The sequence below is a fragment of the Ascidia mentula genome, chromosome 3 (genome assembly GCF_947561715.1).
Source record: "Ascidia mentula chromosome 3, kaAscMent1.1, whole genome shotgun sequence".
Lineage (NCBI taxonomy): Eukaryota > Metazoa > Chordata > Ascidiacea > Phlebobranchia > Ascidiidae > Ascidia > Ascidia mentula.
Window position 1 is genome coordinate 10,157,246 of NC_138568.1, and position 21,440 is coordinate 10,178,685.

Below are 21,440 nucleotides of genomic sequence, written 5' to 3' on the forward strand. Positions count from 1 at the left end.
ATTCTTCTGTCACAATGTAACGTACATACGACGTAACAAAGCGATCAGTGACGCACGGAGGTCCATTTTTGGTTGAATAGGAACGGGTGCATGTGCTGGTGCTACGTCCAACTTGAGCGTGTTTGAAGGAATTTTTAGTGGATTTAGGGGGGGTTTCAAATCATCAGAGTGTTTGTAATACAGGACTAGACATTCTCAGTTGACATTATTTGGGTTGTAAAAACACCAAGAAATGCAATTGAAATTTGCAGAGATATGAATCGTGTAGTCTACCTAATCATTTGCGTATTTCTGGCAGTGTATGTTTTACTATGCGTAATTAACATAAAACAACAAACTAGCTGATGCAAACCAAGCCTTCCACTACGGCTGTTTTGGGATATACTGTCGTCATTGTTTCATGGACGTTCGCTTCGTTGTCACGCTAGACGCACAATTGCCATAAAGGTATCCCGTCTTTAACCGTTATTGAAACTAAACTTTCGTAAAATTACTGGCCATTTAACCAGGGGTACAGGATTTCGGAATCTCCAACAAAACATATCGAAATAAATCCTCACATTGAGTTTATTTTAATTCGTAACATTTACACCAATAGAGTCCAATAAACTTTTGTTTATTTAATAATAGCTCTGACAACAATGCAGAAAGACAAAGGTCATTTTGTGACACAAACAACAAATAAGAATTACAACAATCAACACAGCACAACAAATATGTAGTTTCGTGTGGATATTTTATTTGAAACCAATCAATATCCCGAAGCTCGACGACCAGAAACGCCTGAAAATCCAACAGATCTGGAACGTGACGGGCTACGCCCGTTTTGTTGAAATCGATGAGAAGAGCAGCCAGAAGCATTGTAAACTGGTTGACTTCTGCCAAAACTTGCACATCTGTATGGACTCTTATCTCTTCTCGATTCGCCCAAATTCATCTCCCTCAAGCGAGTTTCACAGCTCGGCGAACGACCACGACTGTGGCTACGTTCACGACGCCACGGTGAAGTGCTCCGCGAGTTGTAGTCACGGCCGCGATCACGACAATCATCGTATCCATAATAAACCCGATTGGCATTCACGTCGTTGGACCAATGAGAAAGGGCGTCGCTCGCCATTACAATAACACAACGTGACGGCAAATAAACCTTGAGCAAAATAGAAAGATGTAGTGATTCGTTTGAATGACAGTATGATAGCATCTTACCATCAGTGAACATGGGTTATTGTCACACGATTGTTGTTGAGTGTGGAAATCCACCGAAGCTTCATTTCTAACGTGACCTCCAAACATTTTTTGGTCACTGTCCAAAACAATCTTGTACCTTCAACGCGAAAGGGTGTTATTTACGACGGTACGCGAACTGTGCAAGGTATACCCAAACCATACTCACGTTCCTGATGTTCGTACACCGATTCGATAATTGGGATAACTTTTTGTAGGATGAAAGTTAAACATGAAGACCAGGCCGGCTCTTTCGAATACAATCACTTTCTCATCATCGTGTTGACGTGTAACAAGTCCCTAAGATCAATTGGATTGTGAAAACGTGCACTGCAAGTGAATACCAACGGAAACAATAATTATCCTATACCTGAGGGGAACTTAGCCAACCAAATCGTTCTTCCAAACGGTTAATTGCGATATCGAAATTATTGAGGTATTTGTATCTCAGCTGCTGGTCATCAGCAAGCTCAAACTGTCTTCTTGCCAGTTGGTAATTGTCTCCATTCTGTAACGATGGAAACTCAACCCAATCTGGATGAGCGAACTCGTTGCCTACGAAAGGGTTCCTTTTGGTAAACATGTAAAAAAACGTTTACGCCAATAAAGTAATTTACCCATAAAATTCAGGTATGATTTTCCACTGAAGGCATTTGTGATAAGTCTGATCATCTTGTGGAGACTCATTCCTCTGTCCAATCTCGGTGACATTTCCCGCCGGTCCAACATGCACTCATTGTCCATAAGTTGCCTTGCAATCGTCCATTGACAATCCATGCTCTGAACATTAAAATTTATAACATCAGACAATGAATGTTCAAATCTAAAAGTTAAATCGTTAACCTGTTGGTGGTCTTCTGGGTACGTGATATATCTTTCCCCTGTCCTCCGTTCGGACAACATTTGACAAATTTCGCTCATTCCCCAGTTTTCTTCCGACATTCCGTTTAACATCTGAAAACGCGAAACCCGTTACAGTAGAAAATGACGCTCCTTGATGCTGCCATGGTTTTACCTGCATCCATTGACTTGGAATATGCATCGATAATCTGTAATCGAAACCGAATCCACCTTGATTGACAGGACGAGTCAAACTTGGAAATTCGGTATACTCCTATACGCAGCAAAAAACACACTCTTTAAATCTTTGTTCGATTTTTTGTTGACCAAACAAAGACAAGTCCTACCTCTGCAATGGTTATGATTTTTGGATAGTATCGATGCAAAATTTTGTTTGCAAGCAATAGGTAAGCCATTGCTCCAATGTCCATGTGCATTCCGAAGTATTGTCGGTAGTTATCAACAGATTGGATGTCTAAAGATCATTAAAAATTTACAAAACAAACGCTTTTTAAGTATTGCAATTGCACTAATACTGATAAGTACATTTACCAGGAATTTGATTGTGGTAGATCATTGGCGTTACTCCATTAAACCGAAAACCGTCGAATCCAAAGTTTTCCACGTAATGACGGAGGTTGGACAGTAAAAATCGAAGAACTTCCCACCTAAACAAGTTTTTACATGCGCCATCACACAGAGATGATTGTACGTAAACCATCGCAATGCCCCTTACTTTGTAAAGTCAAACTTTCGCGCGTCATTTTCCCTGAAATCCCGTCTATCAGAACGGAAGAAACACTCATCAGTGCCATCAAAGCGATCTAAACTTTCCCAGCCATTCTTCGATGCGTGGCTGTGCATAACATCCATCATGACGTAAATTCCCATCCCATGTGCGACGTTTATCAACTCCCTCAGATCGTCAGGAGTCCCATATCGGCTGCGATCATAACACAAGTGTTTTTGTAAACTAAACGTAATCCTGAACTGAGGCAAAAACTCACAATTCTATCACTAAAACGTGGACTCACCTTGAGGGGGCAAAAAAGTTGGTAACTTGGTAACCAACGCTCGGATAATAAGGATGCTCCATAATTGCCATGAGAAGCACGCAGTTGTAGCCTAGATCGCGAATGCGAGGAAGAACATCTGTGGTGAACTGCTTGTAAGAAGATACTTGACAACGATCGGAGCTGATCCCAATGTGAGCTTCGTAAATGCGCAAACGTTCGGGCTTCGAAATTTGATTGTTTGCAAACTGGAAATAAAGTTTTAATTTGTTTTTCTGTTCGGCTCTCGCTTTTGACAACGTGAAGAAAAGCAAACCATATCACGTACTCGTTGACAAGATTTATTTGAAGACGGATTCCAAAAGCGCCATGTAAACGTTGATCCGCTTTGGGTCACGTATTTTGCCCACGGTGAAATTCTTTCCAATATCTGATTGTCTTTCGTTTCAACCACAAGCTGAAATTAAACAATTTTGTTAGGTGTGTTTCTACATCAATGTCTGAGAAAAGCAAGCCAACTACCTTCAGTTCGGAGAGATGGTTTATTGGGCATCTACCATCTCGATTTGGTGGCATGAACATTTCCCACTGACCATATCCGATGTCCTTGTACATTATTTTTTCCCAGTTGTCTGAACAAGCATTGTGGCTTAAATACACGAAGAGATGCGATTTGAAGCTACACACTCACTAAAATCTCCCATTAGGTAGACGGCTCTCGCATTGGGAACCCATTCCCTGCATTGAATTCCTCCCTCTTGTGTGAGAACAACACCGAAAGTTTCGTAACTTCGACTGAACCGATCCATTCCTTCCTCGCGTTCAATGTCCATCAGCGCCTTTTCAAACATTCCATATCTACAACACCAATATTAGTTTTATTATTTATAGTTACTTGACCAACCTTTAGATTTAATTACAACGGTTTTGTATTTTACTGTATTTTATTTACCTGAGTCTGATATCCTTTTCAAAGCTTCTTAATCTTGGGTCATTTGCAAACAAGCTTTCGATTTCGGGAACTCCCCATTGTTGAAGATTGTCGTGACCTGAGAATTCCATTTTTGCTCCACGATATATGAGATTCGAATCAAAGGTTAAGTAAGCGGTTATAACGCAGCTTGACCGAGATTTCAACGAATGTTGTGATGTAGGTATGTTGCGATGGAATTTATATAGGGCGTAAAAAGGAAGAAGTTCGCTCTTAATGGGATTGTCGGGCAATAAAGTGAGATTGGCAAGGATTAGGATAATAATTTTGAATACAAAGAGACTTGATTATTCAACAATATTCACAGCTTACCACTACATGAACATAACAGGAAGGAATAAGTTTAATGACAATGTAATCCAACTATAATGGTCCGAAATCATTTGTGATGCGAATTTAATTCAATATCACAAAGATTATAATGCGGGTGTGTTTGGTCGGAATTCAACCAAAAGTACGTTTACACTTTCTCTTGTTCAATAATAATTTGCGTTTTGGCAATAATGTAAGGTAAACCTCATAAACTTAATGTCACCTCAACAAAATTTCAGGAATGAAAAAACTACTTTCACAAAACAAACCTTTGTACTTGGACGAGTTCCGAGTTATTCAAGGCCGCTCTTGTTGTCTGAATAACGGAAAAGTGACAAAATCATTTCCGTATTACGCACAAACGTACTCCTTCTGTCGTAAAGATTTGGCGACTTTGCTGGCAAAAACGTTTATTTTACATTCGATGCTTTGGTCGGTGTGCAACTGATCTTTCTCACAAACGATGGTGATTAGCGCCATCGTGCGCCGTAAGAATTTAGATTATTTCAGTCGCTCGTGCAATTTGTTCGTAATTGCGTTTTAGTTTGTGTTACAAATAAGTTTTTTGTGTGCAGACTATTCCCGTTTTCGATAGACTGGTAAGTCGATGAACAGAAATTATTGTTCCGCAAATATTTAAATATTCAAAAATGTGTATCATCAGCTTTTCTGGATTGTCGAATAGTCATTGCTTATATATTATTGATATAATATTTTGACAAACCGCAAACCAGTCGCTTCTACTGAGATCGTGGTTGCGACAGCATATAACCAAGCAACGTACGAATTTGTCTTTTTCAGTCCGAGTCGAAATGAGTTCGTTCGCTACTATTTTTCTTGTAATATCCACGTTATAATATTTGCGTTTGCAATACCTAAGTTTTCCCTTGAAACATTCCGCGGGTAAAATCAATATTTCGCAAACACTTTTCATTCTACCATAGGTAAGCTTGCTTGACAACTTTCCTCGAGTGCCCATAGGATTTGGCACTTAGTGTCAGTTTGATCACATGCCAACAGCACAACCCTCGCAGCGGGAGCTGCCCGCACATCTGTATTTCCACTAAAAAAAGTTTGGCCGGCGTTAAAAGACCAACTTGTATTCCTCTGTCACAATGTAACGTACATACGACGTAACAAAGCGATCAGTGACGCACGGAGGTCCATTTTTGGTTGAATAGGAACGGGTGCATGTGCTGGTGCTACGTCCAACTTGAGCGTGTTTGAAGGAATTTTTAGTGGATTTAGGGGGGGTTTCAAATCATCAGAGTGTTTGTAATACAGGATTAGACATTCTCAGTTGACATTATTTGGGTTGTAAAAACACCAAGAAATGCAATTGAAATTTGCAGAGATATGAATCGTGTAGTCTACCTAATCATTTGCGTAATTCTGGCAGTGTATGTTTTACTATGCGTAATTAACATAAAACAACAAACTAGCTGATGCAAACCAAGCCTTCCACTACGGCTGTTTTGGGATATACTGTCGTCATTGTTTCATGGACGTTCGCTTCGTTGTCACGCTAGACGCACAATTGCCATAAAGGTATCCCGTCTTTAACCGTTATTGAAACTAAACTTTCGTAAAATTACTGGCCATTTAACCAGGGGTACAGGATTTCGGAATCTCCAACAAAACATATCGAAATAAATCCTCACATTGAGTTTATTTTAATTCGTAACATTTACACCAATAGAGTCCAATAAACTTTTGTTTATTCAATAATAGCTCTGACAACAATGCAGAAAGACAAAGGTCATTTTGTGACACAAACAACAAATAAGAATTACAACAATCAACACAGCACAACAAATATGTAGTTTCGTGTGGATATTTTATTTGAAACCAATCAATATCCCGAAGCTCGACGACCAGAAACGCCTGAAAATCCAACAGATCTGGAACGTGACGGGCTACGCCCGTTTTGTTGAAATCGATGAGAAGAGCAGCCAGAAGCATTGTAAACTGGTTGACTTCTACCAAAACTTGCACATCTGTATGGACTCTTATCTCTTCTCGATTCGCCCAAATTCATCTCCCTCAAGCGAGTTTCACAGCTCGGCGAACGACCACGACTGTGGCTACGTTCACGACGCCACGGTGAAGTGCTCCGCGAGTTGTAGTCACGGCCGCGATCACGACAATCATCGTATCCATAATAAACCCGATTGGCATTCACGTCGTTGGACCAATGAGAAAGGGCGTCGCTCGCCATTACAATAACACAACGTGACGGCAAATAAACCTTGAGCAAAATAAAAAGATGTAGTGATTCGTTTGAATGACAGTATGATAGCATCTTACCATCAGTGAACATGGGTTATTGTCACACGATTGTTGTTGAGTGTGGAAATCCACCGAAGCTTCATTTCTACCGTGACCTCCAAACATTTTTTGGTCACTGTCCAAAACAATCTTGTACCTTCAACGCGAAAGGGTGTTATTTACGACGGAACGCGAACTGTGCAAGGTATACCCAAACCATACTCACGTTCCAGATGTTCGTACACCGATTCGATAATTGGGATAACTTTTTGTAGGATGAAAGTTAAACATGAAGACCAGGCCGGCTCTTTCGAATACAATCACTTTCTCATCATCGTGTTGACGTGTAACAAGTCCCTAAGATCAATTGGATTGTGGAAACGTGCACTGCAAGTGAATACCAACGGAAACAATAATTATCCTATACCTGAGGGGAACTTAGCCAACCAAATCGTTCTTCCAAACGGTTAATTGCGATATCGAAATTATTGAGGTATTTGTATCTCAGCTGCTGGTCATCAGCAAGCTCAAACTGTCTTCTTGCCAGTTGGTAATTGTCTCCATTCTGTAACGATGGAAACTCAACCCAATCTGGATGAGCGAACTCGTTGCCTACGAAAGGGTTCCTTTTGGTAAACATGTAAAACAACGTTTATGCCAATAAAGTAATTTACCCATAAAATTCAGGTATGATTTTCCACTGAAGGCATTTGTGATAAGTCTGATCATCTTGTGGAGACTCATTCCTCTGTCCAATCTCGGTGACATTTCCCGCCGGTCCAACATACACTCATTGTCCATAAGTTGCCTTGCAATCGTCCATTGACAATCCATGCTCTGAACATTAAAATTTATAACATCAGACAATGAATGTTCAAATCTAAAAGTTAAATCGTTAACCTGTTGGTGGTCTTCTGGGTACGTGATATATCTTTCCCCTGTCCTCCGTTCGGACAACATTTGACAAATTTCGCTCATTCCCCAGTTTTCATCCGACATTCCGTTTAATATCTGAAAACGCGAAACCCGTTAGAGTTGAAAATGACGCTCCTTGATGCTGCCATGATTTTACCTGCATCCATCGACTTGGAATATGCATCGATAATCTGTAATCGAAACCGAATCCACCTTGATTGACAGGACGAGTCAAACTTGGAAATACGGTATACTCCTATACGCAGCAAAAAACACACTCTTTAAATCTTTGTTCGATTTTTTGTTGACCAAACAAAGACAAGTCCTACCTCTGCAATGGTTATGATTTTTGGATAGTATCGATGCAAAATTTTGTTTGCAAGCAATAGGTAAGCCATTGCTCCAATGTCCATGTGCATTCCGAAATATTGTCGGTAGTTATCAACAGATTGGATGTCTAAAGATCATTAAAAATTCATAAAATAAACGCTTTTTAAGTATTGCAATTGCACTAATACTAATAAGTACATTTACCAGGTATTTGATTGTGGTAGATCATTGGCGTTACTCCATTAAACCGAAAACCGTCGAATCCAAAGTTTTCCACGTAATGACGGAGGTTGGAGAGTAAAAATCGAAGAACTTCCCACCTAAACAAGTTTTTTCATGCCCCATCACATTGAGATGATCGTACATAACCGTCGCAATGCCCCTTACTTTGTAAAGTCAAACTTTCGCGCGTCATTTTCCCTGAAATCCCGTGTATCAGAACGGAAGAAACACTCATCAGTGCCATCAAAGCGATCCAAACTTTCCCAGCCATTCTTCGATGCGTGACTGTGCATAACATCCATCATGACGTAAATTCCCATCCCATGTGCGACGTTTATCAACTCCCTCAGATCGTCAGGAGTCCCATATCGGCTGCGATCACCACACAAGTGTTTTTGTAAACTAAACGTAATCCTGAACTGAGGCAAAAACTCACAATTCTATCACTAAAACGTGGACTCACCTTGAGGGGGCAAAAAAGTTGGTAACTTGGTAACCAACGCTCGGATAATAAGGATGCTCCATAATTGCCATGAGAAGCACGCAGTTGTAGCCTAGATCGCGAATGCGAGGAAGAACATCTGTGGTGAACTGCTTGTAAGAAGATACTTGACAACGATCGGAGCTGATCCCAATGTGAGCTTCGTAAATGCGCAAACGTTCGGGCTTCGAAATTTGATTGTTTGCAAACTGGAAATAAAGTTTTAATTTGTTTTTCTGTTCGGCTCTCGCTTTTGACAACGTGAAGAAAAGCAAACCATATCACGTACTCGTTGACAAGATTTATTTGAAGACGGATTCCAAAAGCGCCATGTAAACGTTGATCCGCTTTGGGTCACGTATTTTGCCCACGGTGAAATTCTTTCCAATATCTGATTGTCTTTCGTTTCAACCACAAGCTGAAATTAAACAATTTTGTTAGGTGTGTTTCTACATCAATGTCTGAGAAAAGCAAGCCAACTACCTTCAGTTCGGAGAGATGGTTTATTGGGCATCTACCATCTCGATTTGGTGGCATGAACATTTCCCACTGACCATATCCGATGTCCTTGTACATTATTTTTTCCCAGTTGTCTGAACAAGCATTGTGGCTTAAATACACGAAGAGATGCGATTTGAAGCTACACACTCACTAAAATCTCCCATTAGGTAGACGGCTCTCGCATTGGGAACCCATTCCCTGCATTGAATTCCTCCCTCTTGTGTGAGAACAACACCGAAAGTTTCGTAACTTCGACTGAACCGATCCATTCCTTCCTCGCGTTCAATGTCCATCAGCGCCTTTTCAAACATTCCATATCTACAACACCAATATTAGTTTTATTATTTATAGTTACTTGACCAACCTTTAGATTTAATTACAACGGTTTTGTATTTTACTGTATTTTATTTACCTAAGTCTAATATCCTTTTCAAAGCTTCTTAATCTTGGGTCATTTGCAAACAAGCTTTCGATTTCGGGAACTCCCCATTGTTGAAGATTGTCGTGACCTGAGAATTCCATTTTTGCTCCACGATATATGAGATTCGAATCAAAGGTTAAGTAAGCGGTTATAACGCAGCTTGACCGAGATTTCAACGAATGTTGTGATGTAGGTATGTTGCGATGGAATTTATATAGGGCGTAAAAAGGAAGAAGTTCGCTCTTAATGGGATTGTCGGGCAATAAAGTGAGATTGGCAAGGATTAGGATAATAATTTGGAATACAAAGAGACTTGATTATTCAACAATATTCACAGCTTACCACTACATGAACATAACAGGAAGGAATAAGTTTAATGACAATGTAATCCAACTATAATGGTCCGAAATCATTTGTGATGCGAATTTAATTCAATATCACAAAGATTATAATGCGGGTGTGTTTGGTCGGAATTCAACCAAAAGTACGCTTACACTTTCTCTTGTTCAATAATAATTTGCGTTTTGGCAATAATGTAAGGTAAACCTCATAAACTTAATGTCACCTCAACAAAATTTCAGGAATGAAAAAACTACTTTCACAAAACAAACCTTTGTACTTGGACGAGTTCCGAGTTATTCAAGGCCGCTCTTGTTGTCTGAATAACGGAAAAGTGACAAAATCATTTCCGTATTACGCACAAACGTACTCCTTCTGTCGTAAAGATTTGGCGACTTTGCTGGCAAAAACGTTTATTTTACATTCGATGCTTCGGTCGGTGTGCAACTGATCTTTCTCACAAACGATGGTGATTAGCGCCATCGTGCGCCGTAAGAATTTAGATTATTTCAGTCGCTCGTGCAATTTGTTCGTAATTGCGTTTTAGTTTGTGTTACAAATAAGTTTTTTGTGTGCAGACTATTCCCGTTTTCGATAGACTGGTAAGTCGATGAACAGAAATTATTGTTCCGCAAATATTTAAATATTCAAAAATGTGTATCATCAGCTTTTCTGGATTGTCGAATAGTCATTGCTTATATATTATTGATATAATATTTTGACAAACCGCAAACCAGTCGCTTCTACTGAGATCGTGGTTGCGACAGCATATAACCAAGCAACGTACGAATTTGTCTTTTTCAGTCAGAGTCGAAATGAGCTCGTTCGCTACTATTTTTCTTGTAATATCCACGTGATAATATTTGCGTTTGCAATACCTAAGTTTTCCCTTGAAACATTCCGCGGGTAAAATCAATATTTCGCAAACACTTTTCATTCTACCATAGGTAAGCTTGCTTGACAACTTTCCTCGAGTGCCCATAGGATTTGGCACTTAGTGTCAGTTTGATCACATGCCAACAGCACAACCCTCGCAGCGGGAACTGCCCGCACATCTGTATTTCCACTAAAAAAAGTTTGGCCGGCGGTAAAAGACCGACTTGTATTCCTCTGTCACAATGTAACGTACATACGACGTAACAAAGCGATCAGTGACGCACGGAGGTCCATTTTTGGTTGAATAGGAACGGGTGCATGTGCTGGTGCTACGTCCAACTTGAGCGTGTTTGAAGGAATTTTTAGTGGATTTAGGGGGGGTTTCAAATCATCAGAGTGTTTGTAATACAGGATTAGACATTCTCAGTTGACATTATTTGGGTTGTAAAAACACCAAGAAATGCAATTGAAATTTGCAGAGATATGAATCGTGTAGTCTACCTAATCATTTGCGTAATTCTGGCAGTGTATGTTTTACTATGCGTAATTAACATAAAACAACAAACTAGCTGATGCAAACCAAGCCTCCCACTACGGCTGTTTTGGGATATACTGTCGTCATTGTTTCATGGACGTTCGTTTCGTTGTCACGCTAGACGCACAATTGCCATAAAGGTATCCCGTCTTTAACCGTTATTGAAACTAAACTTTCGTAAAATTACTGGCCATTTAACCAGGGGTACAGGATTTCGGAATCTCCAACAAAACATATCGAAATAAATCCTCACATTGAGTTTATTTTAATTCGTAACATTTACACCAATAGAGTCCAATAAACTTTTGTTTATTCAATAATAGCTCTGACAACAATGCAGAAAGACAAAGGTCATTTTGTGACACAAACAACAAATAAGAATTACAACAATCAACACAGCACAACAAATATGTAGTTTCGTGTGGATATTTTATTTGAAACCAATCAATATCCCGAAGCTCGACGACCAGAAACGCCTGAAAATCCAACAGATCTGGAACGTGACGGGCTACGCCCGTTTTGTTGAAATCGATGAGAAGAGCAGCCAGAAGCATTGTAAACTGGTTGACTTCTACCAAAACTTGCACATCTGTATGGACTCTTATCTCTTCTCGATTCGCCCAAATTCATCTCCCTCAAGCGAGTTTCACAGCTCGGCGAACGACCACGACTGTGGCTACGTTCACGACGCCACGGTGAAGTGCTCCGCGAGTTGTAGTCACGGCCGCGATCACGACAATCATCGTATCCATAATAAACCCGATTGGCATTCACGTCGTTGGACCAATGAGAAAGGGCGTCGCTCGCCATTACAATAACACAACGTGACGGCAAATAAACCTTGAGCAAAATAAAAAGATGTAGTGATTCGTTTGAATGACAGTATGATAGCATCTTACCATCAGTGAACATGGGTTATTGTCACACGATTGTTGTTGAGTGTGGAAATCCACCGAAGCTTCATTTCTACCGTGACCTCCAAACATTTTTTGGTCACTGTCCAAAACAATCTTGTACCTTCAACGCGAAAGGGTGTTATTTACGACGGAACGCGAACTGTGCAAGGTATACCCAAACCATACTCACGTTCCTGATGTTCGTACACCGATTCGATAATTGGGATAACTTTTTGTAGGATGAAAGTTAAACATGAAGACCAGGCCGGCTCTTTCGAATACAATCACTTTCTCATCATCGTGTTGACGTGTAACAAGTCCCTAAGATCAATTGGATTGTGGAAACGTGCACTGCAAGTGAATACCAACGGAAACAATAATTATCCTATACCTGAGGGGAACTTAGCCAACCAAATCGTTCTTCCAAACGGTTAATTGCGATATCGAAATTATTGAGGTATTTGTATCTCAGCTGCTGGTCATCAGCAAGCTCAAACTGTCTTCTTGCCAGTTGGTAATTGTCTCCATTCTGTAACGATGGAAACTCAACCCAATCTGGATGAGCGAACTCGTTGCCTACGAAAGGGTTCCTTTTGGTAAACATGTAAAAAAACGTTTACGCCAATAAAGTAATTTACCCATAAAATTCAGGTATGATTTTCCACTGAAGGCATTTGTGATAAGTCTGATCATCTTGTGGAGACTCATTCCTCTGTCCAATCTCGGTGACATTTCCCGCCGGTCCAACATGCACTCATTGTCCATAAGTTGCCTTGCAATCGTCCATTGACAATCCATGCTCTGAACATTAAAATTTATAACATCAGACAATGAATGTTCAAATCTAAAAGTTAAATCGTTAACCTGTTGGTGGTCTTCTGGGTACGTGATATATCTTTCCCCTGTCCTCCGTTCGGACAACATTTGACAAATTTCGCTCATTCCCCAGTTTTCATCCGACATTCCGTTTAATATCTGAAAACGCGAAACCCGTTACAGTAGAAAATGACGCTCCTTGATGCTGCCATGGTTTTACCTGCATCCATTGACTTGGAATATGCATCGATAATCTGTAATCGAAACCGAATCCACCTTGATTGACAGGACGAGTCAAACTTGGAAATTCGGTATACTCCTATACGCAGCAAAAAACACACTCTTTAAATCTTTGTTCGATTTTTTGTTGACCAAACAAAGACAAGTCCTACCTCTGCAATGGTTATGATTTTTGGATAGTATCGATGCAAAATTTTGTTTGCAAGCAATAGGTAAGCCATTGCTCCAATGTCCATGTGCATTCCGAAGTATTGTCGGTAATTATCAACAGATTGGATGTCTAAAGATCATTAAAAATTTACAAAACAAACGCTTTTTAAGTATTGCAATTGCACTAATACTGATAAGTACATTTACCAGGAATTTGATTGTGGTAGATCATTGGCGTTACTCCATTAAACCGAAAACCGTCGAATCCAAAGTTTTCCACGTAATGACGGAGGTTGGAGAGTAAAAATCGAAGAACTTCCCACCTAAACAAGTTTTTACATGCGCCATCACACAGAGATGATTGTACGTAAACCATCGCAATGCCCCTTACTTTGTAAAGTCAAACTTTCGCGCGTCATTTTCCCTGAAATCCCGTGTATCAGAACGGAAGAAACACTCATAAGTGCCATCAAAGCGATCTAAACTTTCCCAGCCATTCTTCGATGCGTGACTGTGCATAACATCCATCATGACGTAAATTCCCATCCCATGTGCGACGTTTATCAACTCCCTCAGATCGTCAGGAGTCCCATATCGGCTGCGATCATGACACAAGTGTTTTTGTAAACTACACGTAATCCTGAACTGAGGCAAAAACTCACAATTCTATCACTAAAACGTGGACTCACCTTGAGGGCGCAAAAAAGTTGGTAACTTGGTAACCAACGCTCGGATAATAAGGATGCTCCATAATTGCCATGAGAAGCACGCAGTTGTAGCCTAGATCGCGAATGCGAGGAAGAACATCTGTGGTGAACTGCTTGTAAGAAGATACTTGACAACGATCGGAGCTGATCCCAATGTGAGCTTCGTAAATGCGCAAACGTTCGGGCTTCGAAATTTGATTGTTTGCAAACTGGAAATAAAGTTTTAATTTGTTTTTCTGTTCGGCTCTCGCTTTTGACAACGTGAAGAAAAGCAAACCATATCACGTACTCGTTGACAAGATTTATTTGATGACGGATTCCAAAAGCGCCATGTAAACGTTGATCCGCACTGGGTCACGTATTTTGCCCACGGTGAAATTCTTTCCAATATCTGATTGTCTTTCGTTTCAACCACAAGCTGAAATTAAACAATTTTGTTATTTGTGTTTCTACATCAATGTCTGCGTAAAGCAAGCCATCTACCTTCAGTTCGGATAGATGGTTTATTGGGCATCTACCATCTCGATTTGGTGGCATGAACATTTCCCACTGACCATATCCGATGTCCTTGTACATTATTTTTTCCCAGTTGTCTGAACAAGCATTGTGGCTTAAATACACGAAGAGATTCGATTTGAAGCTACACACTCACTAAAATCTCCCATTAGGTAGACGGCCCTCGCATTGGGAACCCATTCCCTGCATTGAATTCCTCCCTCTTGTGTGAGAACAACACCGAAAGTTTCGTAACTTCGACTGAACCGATCCATTCCTTCCTCGCGTTCAATGTCCATCAGCGCCTTTTCAAACATTCCATATCTACAACACCAATATTAGTTTTATTATTTATAGTTACTTGACCAACCTTTAGATTTAATTACAACGGTTTTGTGTTTTACTGTCTTTTATTTACCTAAGTCTAATATCCTTTTCAAAGCTTCTTAATCTTGGGTCATTTGCAAACAAGCTTTCGATTTCGGGAACTCCCCATTGTTGAAGATTGTCGTGACCTGAGAACTCCATTTTTGCTCCACGATATGAGATTCGAATCAAAGGTTAAGTAAGCGGTTATAACGCAGCTTGACCGAAATTTCAACGAATGTTGTGATGTAGGTATGTTGCGATGGAATTTATATAGGGCGTAAAAAGGAAGAAGTTCGCTCTTAATGGGATTGTCGGGCAATAAAGTGAGATTGGCAAGGATTAGGATAATAATTTTGAATACAAAGAGACTTGATTATTCAACAATATTCACAGCTTACCACTACATGAACATAACAGGAAGGAATAAGTTTAATGACAATGTAATCCAACTATAATGGTCTGAAATCATTTGTGATGCGAATTTAATTCAATATCACAAAGATTAAAATGCGGGTGTGTTTGGTCGGAATTCAACCAAAAGTACGCGCTTACACTTTCTCTTATTCAATAATATGATGCGTTTTGGCAATAATGTAAGGAAAACCTGATAAACTTAATGTCACCTCAACAAAATTTCAGGAATGAAAAAACTACTTTCACAAAACAAACCTTTGTACTTGGACGAGTTCCGAGTTATTCAAGGCCGATCTTGTTGTCTGAATAACGAAAAAGTGACAAAATCATTTCCGTATTACGCACAAACGTACTCCTTCTGTCGTAAAGATTTGGCGACTTTGCTGGCAAAAACGTTTATTTTACATTCGATGCTTCGGTCGGTGTGCAACTGATCTTTCTCGCAAACGATGGTGATTAGCGCCATCGTGCGCCGTAAGAATTTAGATTATTTCAGTCGCTCGTGCAATTTGTTTGTAATTGCGTTTTAGTTTGTGTTACAAATAAGTTTTTTGTGTGCAGACTATTCCCGTTTTCGATAGACTGGTAAGTCGATGAACAGAAATTATTGTTCCGCAAATATTTAAATATTCAAAAATGTGTATCATCAGCTTTTCTGGATTGTCGAATAGTCATTGCTGATATAATATTGATATAATATTTTGACAAACCGCAAACCAGTCGCTTCTACTGAGATCGTGGTTGCGACAGCATATAACCAAGCAACGTACGAATTTGTCTTTTTCAGTCCGAGTCGAAATGAGCTCGTTCGCTACTATTTTTCTTGTAATATCCACGTGATAATATTTGCGTTTGCAATACCTAAGTTTTCCCTTGAAACATTCCGCGGGTAAAATCAATATTTCGCAAACACTTTTCATTCTACCATAGGTAAGCTTGCTTGACAACTTTCCTCGAGTGCCCATAGGATTTAGCACTTAGTGTCAGTTTGATCACATACCAACAGCACAACCCTCGCAGCGGGAGCTGCCCGCACATCTGTATTTCCACTAAAATAAGTTTGGCCGGCGGTGAAAGACCAACTTGTATTCCTCTGTCACAATGTAACGTACATACGACGTAACAAAGCGATCAGTGACGCACGGAGGTCCATTTTTGGTTGAATAGGAACGGGTGCATGTGCTGGTGCTACGTCCAACTTGAGCGTGTTTGAAGGAATTTTTAGTGGATTTAGGGGGGGTTTCAAATCATCAGAGTGTTTGTAATACAGGATTAGACATTCTCAGTTGACATTATTTGGGTTGTAAAAACACCAAGAAATGCAATTGAAATTTGCAGAGATATGAATCGTGTAGTCTACCTAATCATTTGCGTAATTCTGGCAGTGTATGTTTTACTATGCGTAATTAACATAAAACAACAAACTAGCTGATGCAAACCAAGCCTTCCACTACGGCTGTTTTGGGATATACTGTCGTCATTGTTTCATGGACGTTCGCTTCGTTGTCACGCTAGACGCACAATTGCCATAAAGGTATCCCGTCTTTAACCGTTATTGAAACTAAACTTTCGTAAAATTACTGGCCATTTAACCAGGGGTACAGGATTTCGGAATCTCCAACAAAACATATCGAAATAAATCCTCACATTGAGTTTATTTTAATTCGTAACATTTACACCAATAGAGTCCAATAAACTTTTGTTTATTCAATAATAGCTCTGACAACAATGCAGAAAGACAAAGGTCATTTTGTGACACAAACAACAAATAAGAATTACAACAATCAACACAGCACAACAAATATGTAGTTTCGTGTGGATATTTTATTTGAAACCAATCAATATCCCGAAGCTCGACGACCAGAAACGCCTGAAAATCCAACAGATCTGGAACGTGACGGGCTACGCCCGTTTTGTTGAAATCGATGAGAAGAGCAGCCAGAAGCATTGTAAACTGGTTGACTTCTACCAAAACTTGCACATCTGTATGGACTCTTATCTCTTCTCGATTCGCCCAAATTCATCTCCCTCAAGCGAGTTTCACAGCTCGGCGAACGACCACGACTGTGGCTACGTTCACGACGCCACGGTGAAGTGCTCCGCGAGTTGTAGTCACGGCCGCGATCACGACAATCATCGTATCCATAATAAACCCGATTGGCATTCACGTCGTTGGACCAATGAGAAAGGGCGTCGCTCGCCATTACAATAACACAACGTGACGGCAAATAAACCTTGAGCAAAATAGAAAGATGTAGTGATTCGTTTGAATGACAGTATGATAGCATCTTACCATCAGTGAACATGGGTTATTGTCACACGATTGTTGTTGAGTGTGGAAATCCACCGAAGCTTCATTTCTACCGTGACCTCCAAACATTTTTTGGTCACTGTCCAAAACAATCTTGTACCTTCAACGCGAAAGGGTGTTATTTACGACGGAACGCGAACTTTGCAAGGTATACCCAAACCATACTCACGTTCCTGATGTTCGTACACCGATTCGATAATTGGGATAACTTTTTGTAGGATGAAAGTTAAACATGAAGACCAGGCCGGCTCTTTCGAATACAATCACTTTCTCATCATCGTGTTGACGTGTAACAAGTCCCTAAGATCAATTGGATTGTGAAAACGTGCACTGCAAGTGAATACCAACGGAAACAATAATTATCCTATACCTGAGGGGAACTTAGCCAACCAAATCGTTCTTCCAAACGGTTAATTGCGATATCGAAATTATTGAGGTATTTGTATCTCAGCTGCTGGTCATCAGCAAGCTCAAACTGTCTTCTTGCCAGTTGGTAATTGTCTCCATTCTGTAACGATGGAAACTCAACCCAATCTGGATGAGCGAACTCGTTGCCTACGAAAGGGTTCCTTTTGGTAAACATGTAAAAAAACGTTTACGCCAATAAAGTAATTTACCCATAAAATTCAGGTATGATTTTCCACTGAAGGCATTTGTGATAAGTCTGATCATCTTGTGGAGACTCATTCCTCTGTCCAATCTCGGTGACATTTCCCGCCGGTCCAACATGCACTCATTGTCCATAAGTTGCCTTGCAATCGTCCATTGACAATCCATGCTCTGAACATTAAAATTTATAACATCAGACAATGAATGTTCAAATCTAAAAGTTAAATCGTTAACCTGTTGGTGGTCTTCTGGGTACGTGATATATCTTTCCCCTGTCCTCCGTTCGGACAACATTTGACAAATTTCGCTCATTCCCCAGTTTTCATCCGACATTCCGTTTAATATCTGAAAACGCGAAACCCGTTACAGTAGAAAATGACGCTCCTTGATGCTGCCATGGTTTTACCTGCATCCATTGACTTGGAATATGCATCGATAATCTGTAATCGAAACCGAATCCACCTTGATTGACAGGACGAGTCAAACTTGGAAATTCGGTATACTCCTATACGCAGCAAAAAACACACTCTTTAAATCTTTGTTCGATTTTTTGTTGACCAAACAAAGACAAGTCCTACCTCTGCAATGGTTATGATTTTTGGATAGTATCGATGCAAAATTTTGTTTGCAAGCAATAGGTAAGCCATTGCTCCAATGTCCATGTGCATTCCGAAGTATTGTCGGTAGTTATCAACAGATTGGATGTCTAAAGATCATTAAAAATTTACAAAACAAACGCTTTTTAAGTATTGCAATTGCACTAATACTGATAAGTACATTTACCAGGAATTTGATTGTGGTAGATCATTGGCGTTACTCGATTTAACCGAAAACCGTCGAATCCAAAGTTTTCCACGTAATGACGGAGGTTGGAGAGTAAAAATCGAAGAACTTCCCACCTAAACAAGTTTTTACATGCGCCATCACACAGAGATGATTGTACGTAAACCATCGCAATGCCCCTTACTTTGTAAAGTCAAACTTTCGCGCGTCATTTTCCCTGAAATCCCGTCTATCAGAACGGAAGAAACACTCATCAGTGCCATCAAAGCGATCTAAACTTTCCCAGCCATTCTTCGATGCGTGACTGTGCATAACATCCATCATGACGTAAATTCCCATCCCATGTGCGACGTTTATCAACTCCCTCAGATCGTCAGGAGTCCCATATCGGCTGCGATCATGACACAAGTGTTTTTGTAAACTACACGTAATCCTGAACTGAGGCAAAAACTCACAATTCTATCACTAAAACGTGGACTCACCTTGAGGGCGCAAAAAAGTTGGTAACTTGGTAACCAACGCTCGGATAATAAGGATGCTCCATAATTGCCATGAGAAGCACGCAGTTGTAGCCTAGATCGCGAATGCGAGGAAGAACATCTGTGGTGAACTGCTTGTAAGAAGATACTTGACAACGATCGGAGCTGATCCCAATGTGAGCTTCGTAAATGCGCAAACGTTCGGGCTTCGAAATTTGATTGTTTGCAAACTGGAAATAAAGTTTTAATTTGTTTTTCTGTTCGACTCTCGCTTTTGACAACGTGAAGAAAAGCAAACCATATCACGTACTCGTTGACAAGATTTATTTGATGACGGATTCCAAAAGCGCCATGTAAACGTTGATCCGCACTGGGTCACGTATTTTGCCCACGGTGAAATTCTTTCCAATATCTGATTGTCTTTCGTTTCAACCACAAGCTGAAATTAAACAATTTTGTTATTTGTGTTTCTACATCAATGTCTGCGTAAAGCAAGCCATCTACCTTCAGTTCGGATAGATGGTTTATTGGGCATCTACCATCTCGATTTGGTGGCATGAACATTTCCCACTGACCATATCCGATGTCCTTGTACATTATTTTTTCCCAGTTGTCTGAACAAGCATTGTGGCTTAAATACACGAAGAGATTCGATTTGAAGCTACACACTCACTAAAATCTCCCATTAGGTAGACGGCCCTCGCATTGGGAACCCATTCCCTGCATTGAATTCCTCCCTCTTGTGTGAGAACAACACCGAAAGTTTCGTAACTTCGACTGAACCGATCCATTCCTTCCTCGCGTTCAATGTCCATCAGCGCCTTTTCAAACATTCCATATCTACAACACCAATATTAGTTTTATTATTTATAGTTACTTGACCAACCTTTAGATTTAATTACAACGGTTTTGTGTTTTACTGTCTTTTATTTACCTAAGTCTAATATCCTTTTCAAAGCTTCTTAATCTTGGGTCATTTGCAAACAAGCTTTCGATTTCGGGAACTCCCCATTGTTGAAGATTGTCGTGACCTGAGAACTCCATTTTTGCTCCACGATATGAGATTCGAATCAAAGGTTAAGTAAGCGGTTATAACGCAGCTTGACCGAAATTTCAACGAATGTTGTGATGTAGGTATGTTGCGATGGAATTTATATAGGGCGTAAAAAGGAAGAAGTTCGCTCTTAATGGGATTGTCGGGCAATAAAGTGAGACTGGCAAGGATTAGGATAATAATTTGGAATACAAAGAGACTTGATTATTCAACAATGTTCACAGCTTACCACTACATGAACATAACAGGAAGGAATAAGTTTAATGACAATGTAATCCAACTATAATGGTCCGAAATCATTTGTGATGCGAATTTAATTCAATATCACAAAGATTAAAATGCGGGTGTGTTTGGTCGGAATTCAACCAAAAGTACGCTTACACTTTCTCTTATTCAATAATATGATGCGTTTTGGCAATAATGTAAGGTAAACCTCATAAACTTAATGTCACCTCAACAAAATTTCAGGAATGAAAAAACTACTTTCACAAAACAAACCTTTGTACTTGGACGAGTTCCGAGTTATTCAAGGCCGATCTTGTTGTCTGAATAACGAAAAAGTGACAAAATCATTTCCGTATTACGCACAAACGTACTCCTTCTGTCGTAAAGATTTGGCGACTTTGCTGGCAAAAACGTTTATTTTACATTCGATGCTTCGGTCGGTGTGCAACTGATCTTTCTCGCAAACGATGGTGATTAGCGCCATCGTGCGCCGTAAGAATTTAGATTATTTCAGTCGCTCGTGCAATTTGTTCGTAATTGCGTTTTAGTTTGTGTTACAAATAAGTTTTTTGTGTGCAGACTATTCCCGTTTTCGATAGACTAGTAAGTCGATGAACAGAAATT

At 40.0% G+C, this 21,440-nt stretch overlaps 4 protein-coding genes across 4 annotated transcripts; all 4 read right to left on the reverse strand.

The window, feature by feature from the left end:
• Positions 1–751: 751 nt before the first annotated feature.
• LOC145895576 (1,4-alpha-glucan-branching enzyme-like) lies at positions 752–4,139 on the reverse strand. Its single transcript, XM_082984377.1, has 15 exons — positions 4,030–4,139; positions 3,769–3,935; positions 3,600–3,709; positions 3,406–3,534; positions 3,099–3,325; positions 2,801–3,007; positions 2,617–2,732; positions 2,412–2,539; positions 2,240–2,338; positions 2,068–2,178; positions 1,842–2,004; positions 1,595–1,779; positions 1,394–1,524; positions 1,207–1,324; positions 752–1,147 (listed from the first exon to the last, which is right to left on the reverse strand). The coding sequence occupies exons 1-15, from the start codon at positions 4,137–4,139 to the stop codon at positions 752–754; spliced, it is 2,397 nt and encodes a 798-aa protein (XP_082840503.1).
• A 2,093-nt stretch (positions 4,140–6,232) lies between these two features.
• On the reverse strand, positions 6,233–9,619 carry LOC145895577 (1,4-alpha-glucan-branching enzyme-like). The gene is made up of 15 exons (XM_082984378.1): positions 9,510–9,619; positions 9,249–9,415; positions 9,080–9,189; positions 8,886–9,014; positions 8,579–8,805; positions 8,281–8,487; positions 8,098–8,213; positions 7,893–8,020; positions 7,721–7,819; positions 7,549–7,659; positions 7,323–7,485; positions 7,076–7,260; positions 6,875–7,005; positions 6,688–6,805; positions 6,233–6,628 (listed from the first exon to the last, which is right to left on the reverse strand). Exons 1-15 carry the CDS (start codon positions 9,617–9,619, stop codon positions 6,233–6,235), a joined length of 2,397 nt encoding a protein of 798 aa, XP_082840504.1.
• A 2,093-nt stretch (positions 9,620–11,712) lies between these two features.
• On the reverse strand, positions 11,713–15,100 carry LOC145895578 (1,4-alpha-glucan-branching enzyme-like). Its single transcript, XM_082984379.1, has 15 exons — positions 14,991–15,100; positions 14,730–14,896; positions 14,561–14,670; positions 14,367–14,495; positions 14,060–14,286; positions 13,762–13,968; positions 13,578–13,693; positions 13,373–13,500; positions 13,201–13,299; positions 13,029–13,139; positions 12,803–12,965; positions 12,556–12,740; positions 12,355–12,485; positions 12,168–12,285; positions 11,713–12,108 (listed from the first exon to the last, which is right to left on the reverse strand). Exons 1-15 carry the CDS (start codon positions 15,098–15,100, stop codon positions 11,713–11,715), a joined length of 2,397 nt encoding a protein of 798 aa, XP_082840505.1.
• A 2,093-nt stretch (positions 15,101–17,193) lies between these two features.
• LOC145895579 (1,4-alpha-glucan-branching enzyme-like) lies at positions 17,194–20,581 on the reverse strand. The gene is made up of 15 exons (XM_082984380.1): positions 20,472–20,581; positions 20,211–20,377; positions 20,042–20,151; positions 19,848–19,976; positions 19,541–19,767; positions 19,243–19,449; positions 19,059–19,174; positions 18,854–18,981; positions 18,682–18,780; positions 18,510–18,620; positions 18,284–18,446; positions 18,037–18,221; positions 17,836–17,966; positions 17,649–17,766; positions 17,194–17,589 (listed from the first exon to the last, which is right to left on the reverse strand). Exons 1-15 carry the CDS (start codon positions 20,579–20,581, stop codon positions 17,194–17,196), a joined length of 2,397 nt encoding a protein of 798 aa, XP_082840506.1.
• Between the last annotated feature and the right edge of the window lie 859 nt (positions 20,582–21,440).

Bases quoted from the DNA above. Each gene is read 5' to 3' on its own strand.
- LOC145895577 (XM_082984378.1), bottom strand. From the start codon at position 9,619: ATGGAATTCTCAGGTCACGACAATCTTCAACAATGGGGAGTTCCCGAA. The intron at 9,416-9,509 runs GTAAATAAAATA...TTGGTGTTGTAG, and splicing joins GAAAAGGATATTAGACTTAG to ATATGGAATGTTTGAAAAGG. The intron at 9,190-9,248 runs GTGAGTGTGTAG...ATGCTTGTTCAG, and splicing joins CTACCTAATGGGAGATTTTA to ACAACTGGGAAAAAATAATG.
- LOC145895576 (XM_082984377.1), bottom strand. From the start codon at position 4,139: ATGGAATTCTCAGGTCACGACAATCTTCAACAATGGGGAGTTCCCGAA. The intron at 3,936-4,029 runs GTAAATAAAATA...TTGGTGTTGTAG, and splicing joins GAAAAGGATATCAGACTCAG to ATATGGAATGTTTGAAAAGG. The intron at 2,179-2,239 runs GTAAAACCATGG...TCGCGTTTTCAG, and splicing joins TTCCAAGTCAATGGATGCAG to ATGTTAAACGGAATGTCGGA.
- LOC145895579 (XM_082984380.1), bottom strand. From the start codon at position 20,581: ATGGAGTTCTCAGGTCACGACAATCTTCAACAATGGGGAGTTCCCGAA. The intron at 19,175-19,242 runs GTAAGGGGCATT...AAACTTGTTTAG, and splicing joins CGAAAGTTTGACTTTACAAA to GTGGGAAGTTCTTCGATTTT. The intron at 18,222-18,283 runs GTAAATTACTTT...ACCCTTTCGTAG, and splicing joins ATCATACCTGAATTTTATGG to GCAACGAGTTCGCTCATCCA.
- LOC145895578 (XM_082984379.1), bottom strand. From the start codon at position 15,100: ATGGAGTTCTCAGGTCACGACAATCTTCAACAATGGGGAGTTCCCGAA. The intron at 13,969-14,059 runs GTGAGTCCACGT...TCATGATCGCAG, and splicing joins AACTTTTTTGCGCCCTCAAG to CCGATATGGGACTCCTGACG. The intron at 12,966-13,028 runs GTTAACGATTTA...TTTAATGTTCAG, and splicing joins ACCCAGAAGACCACCAACAG to AGCATGGATTGTCAATGGAC.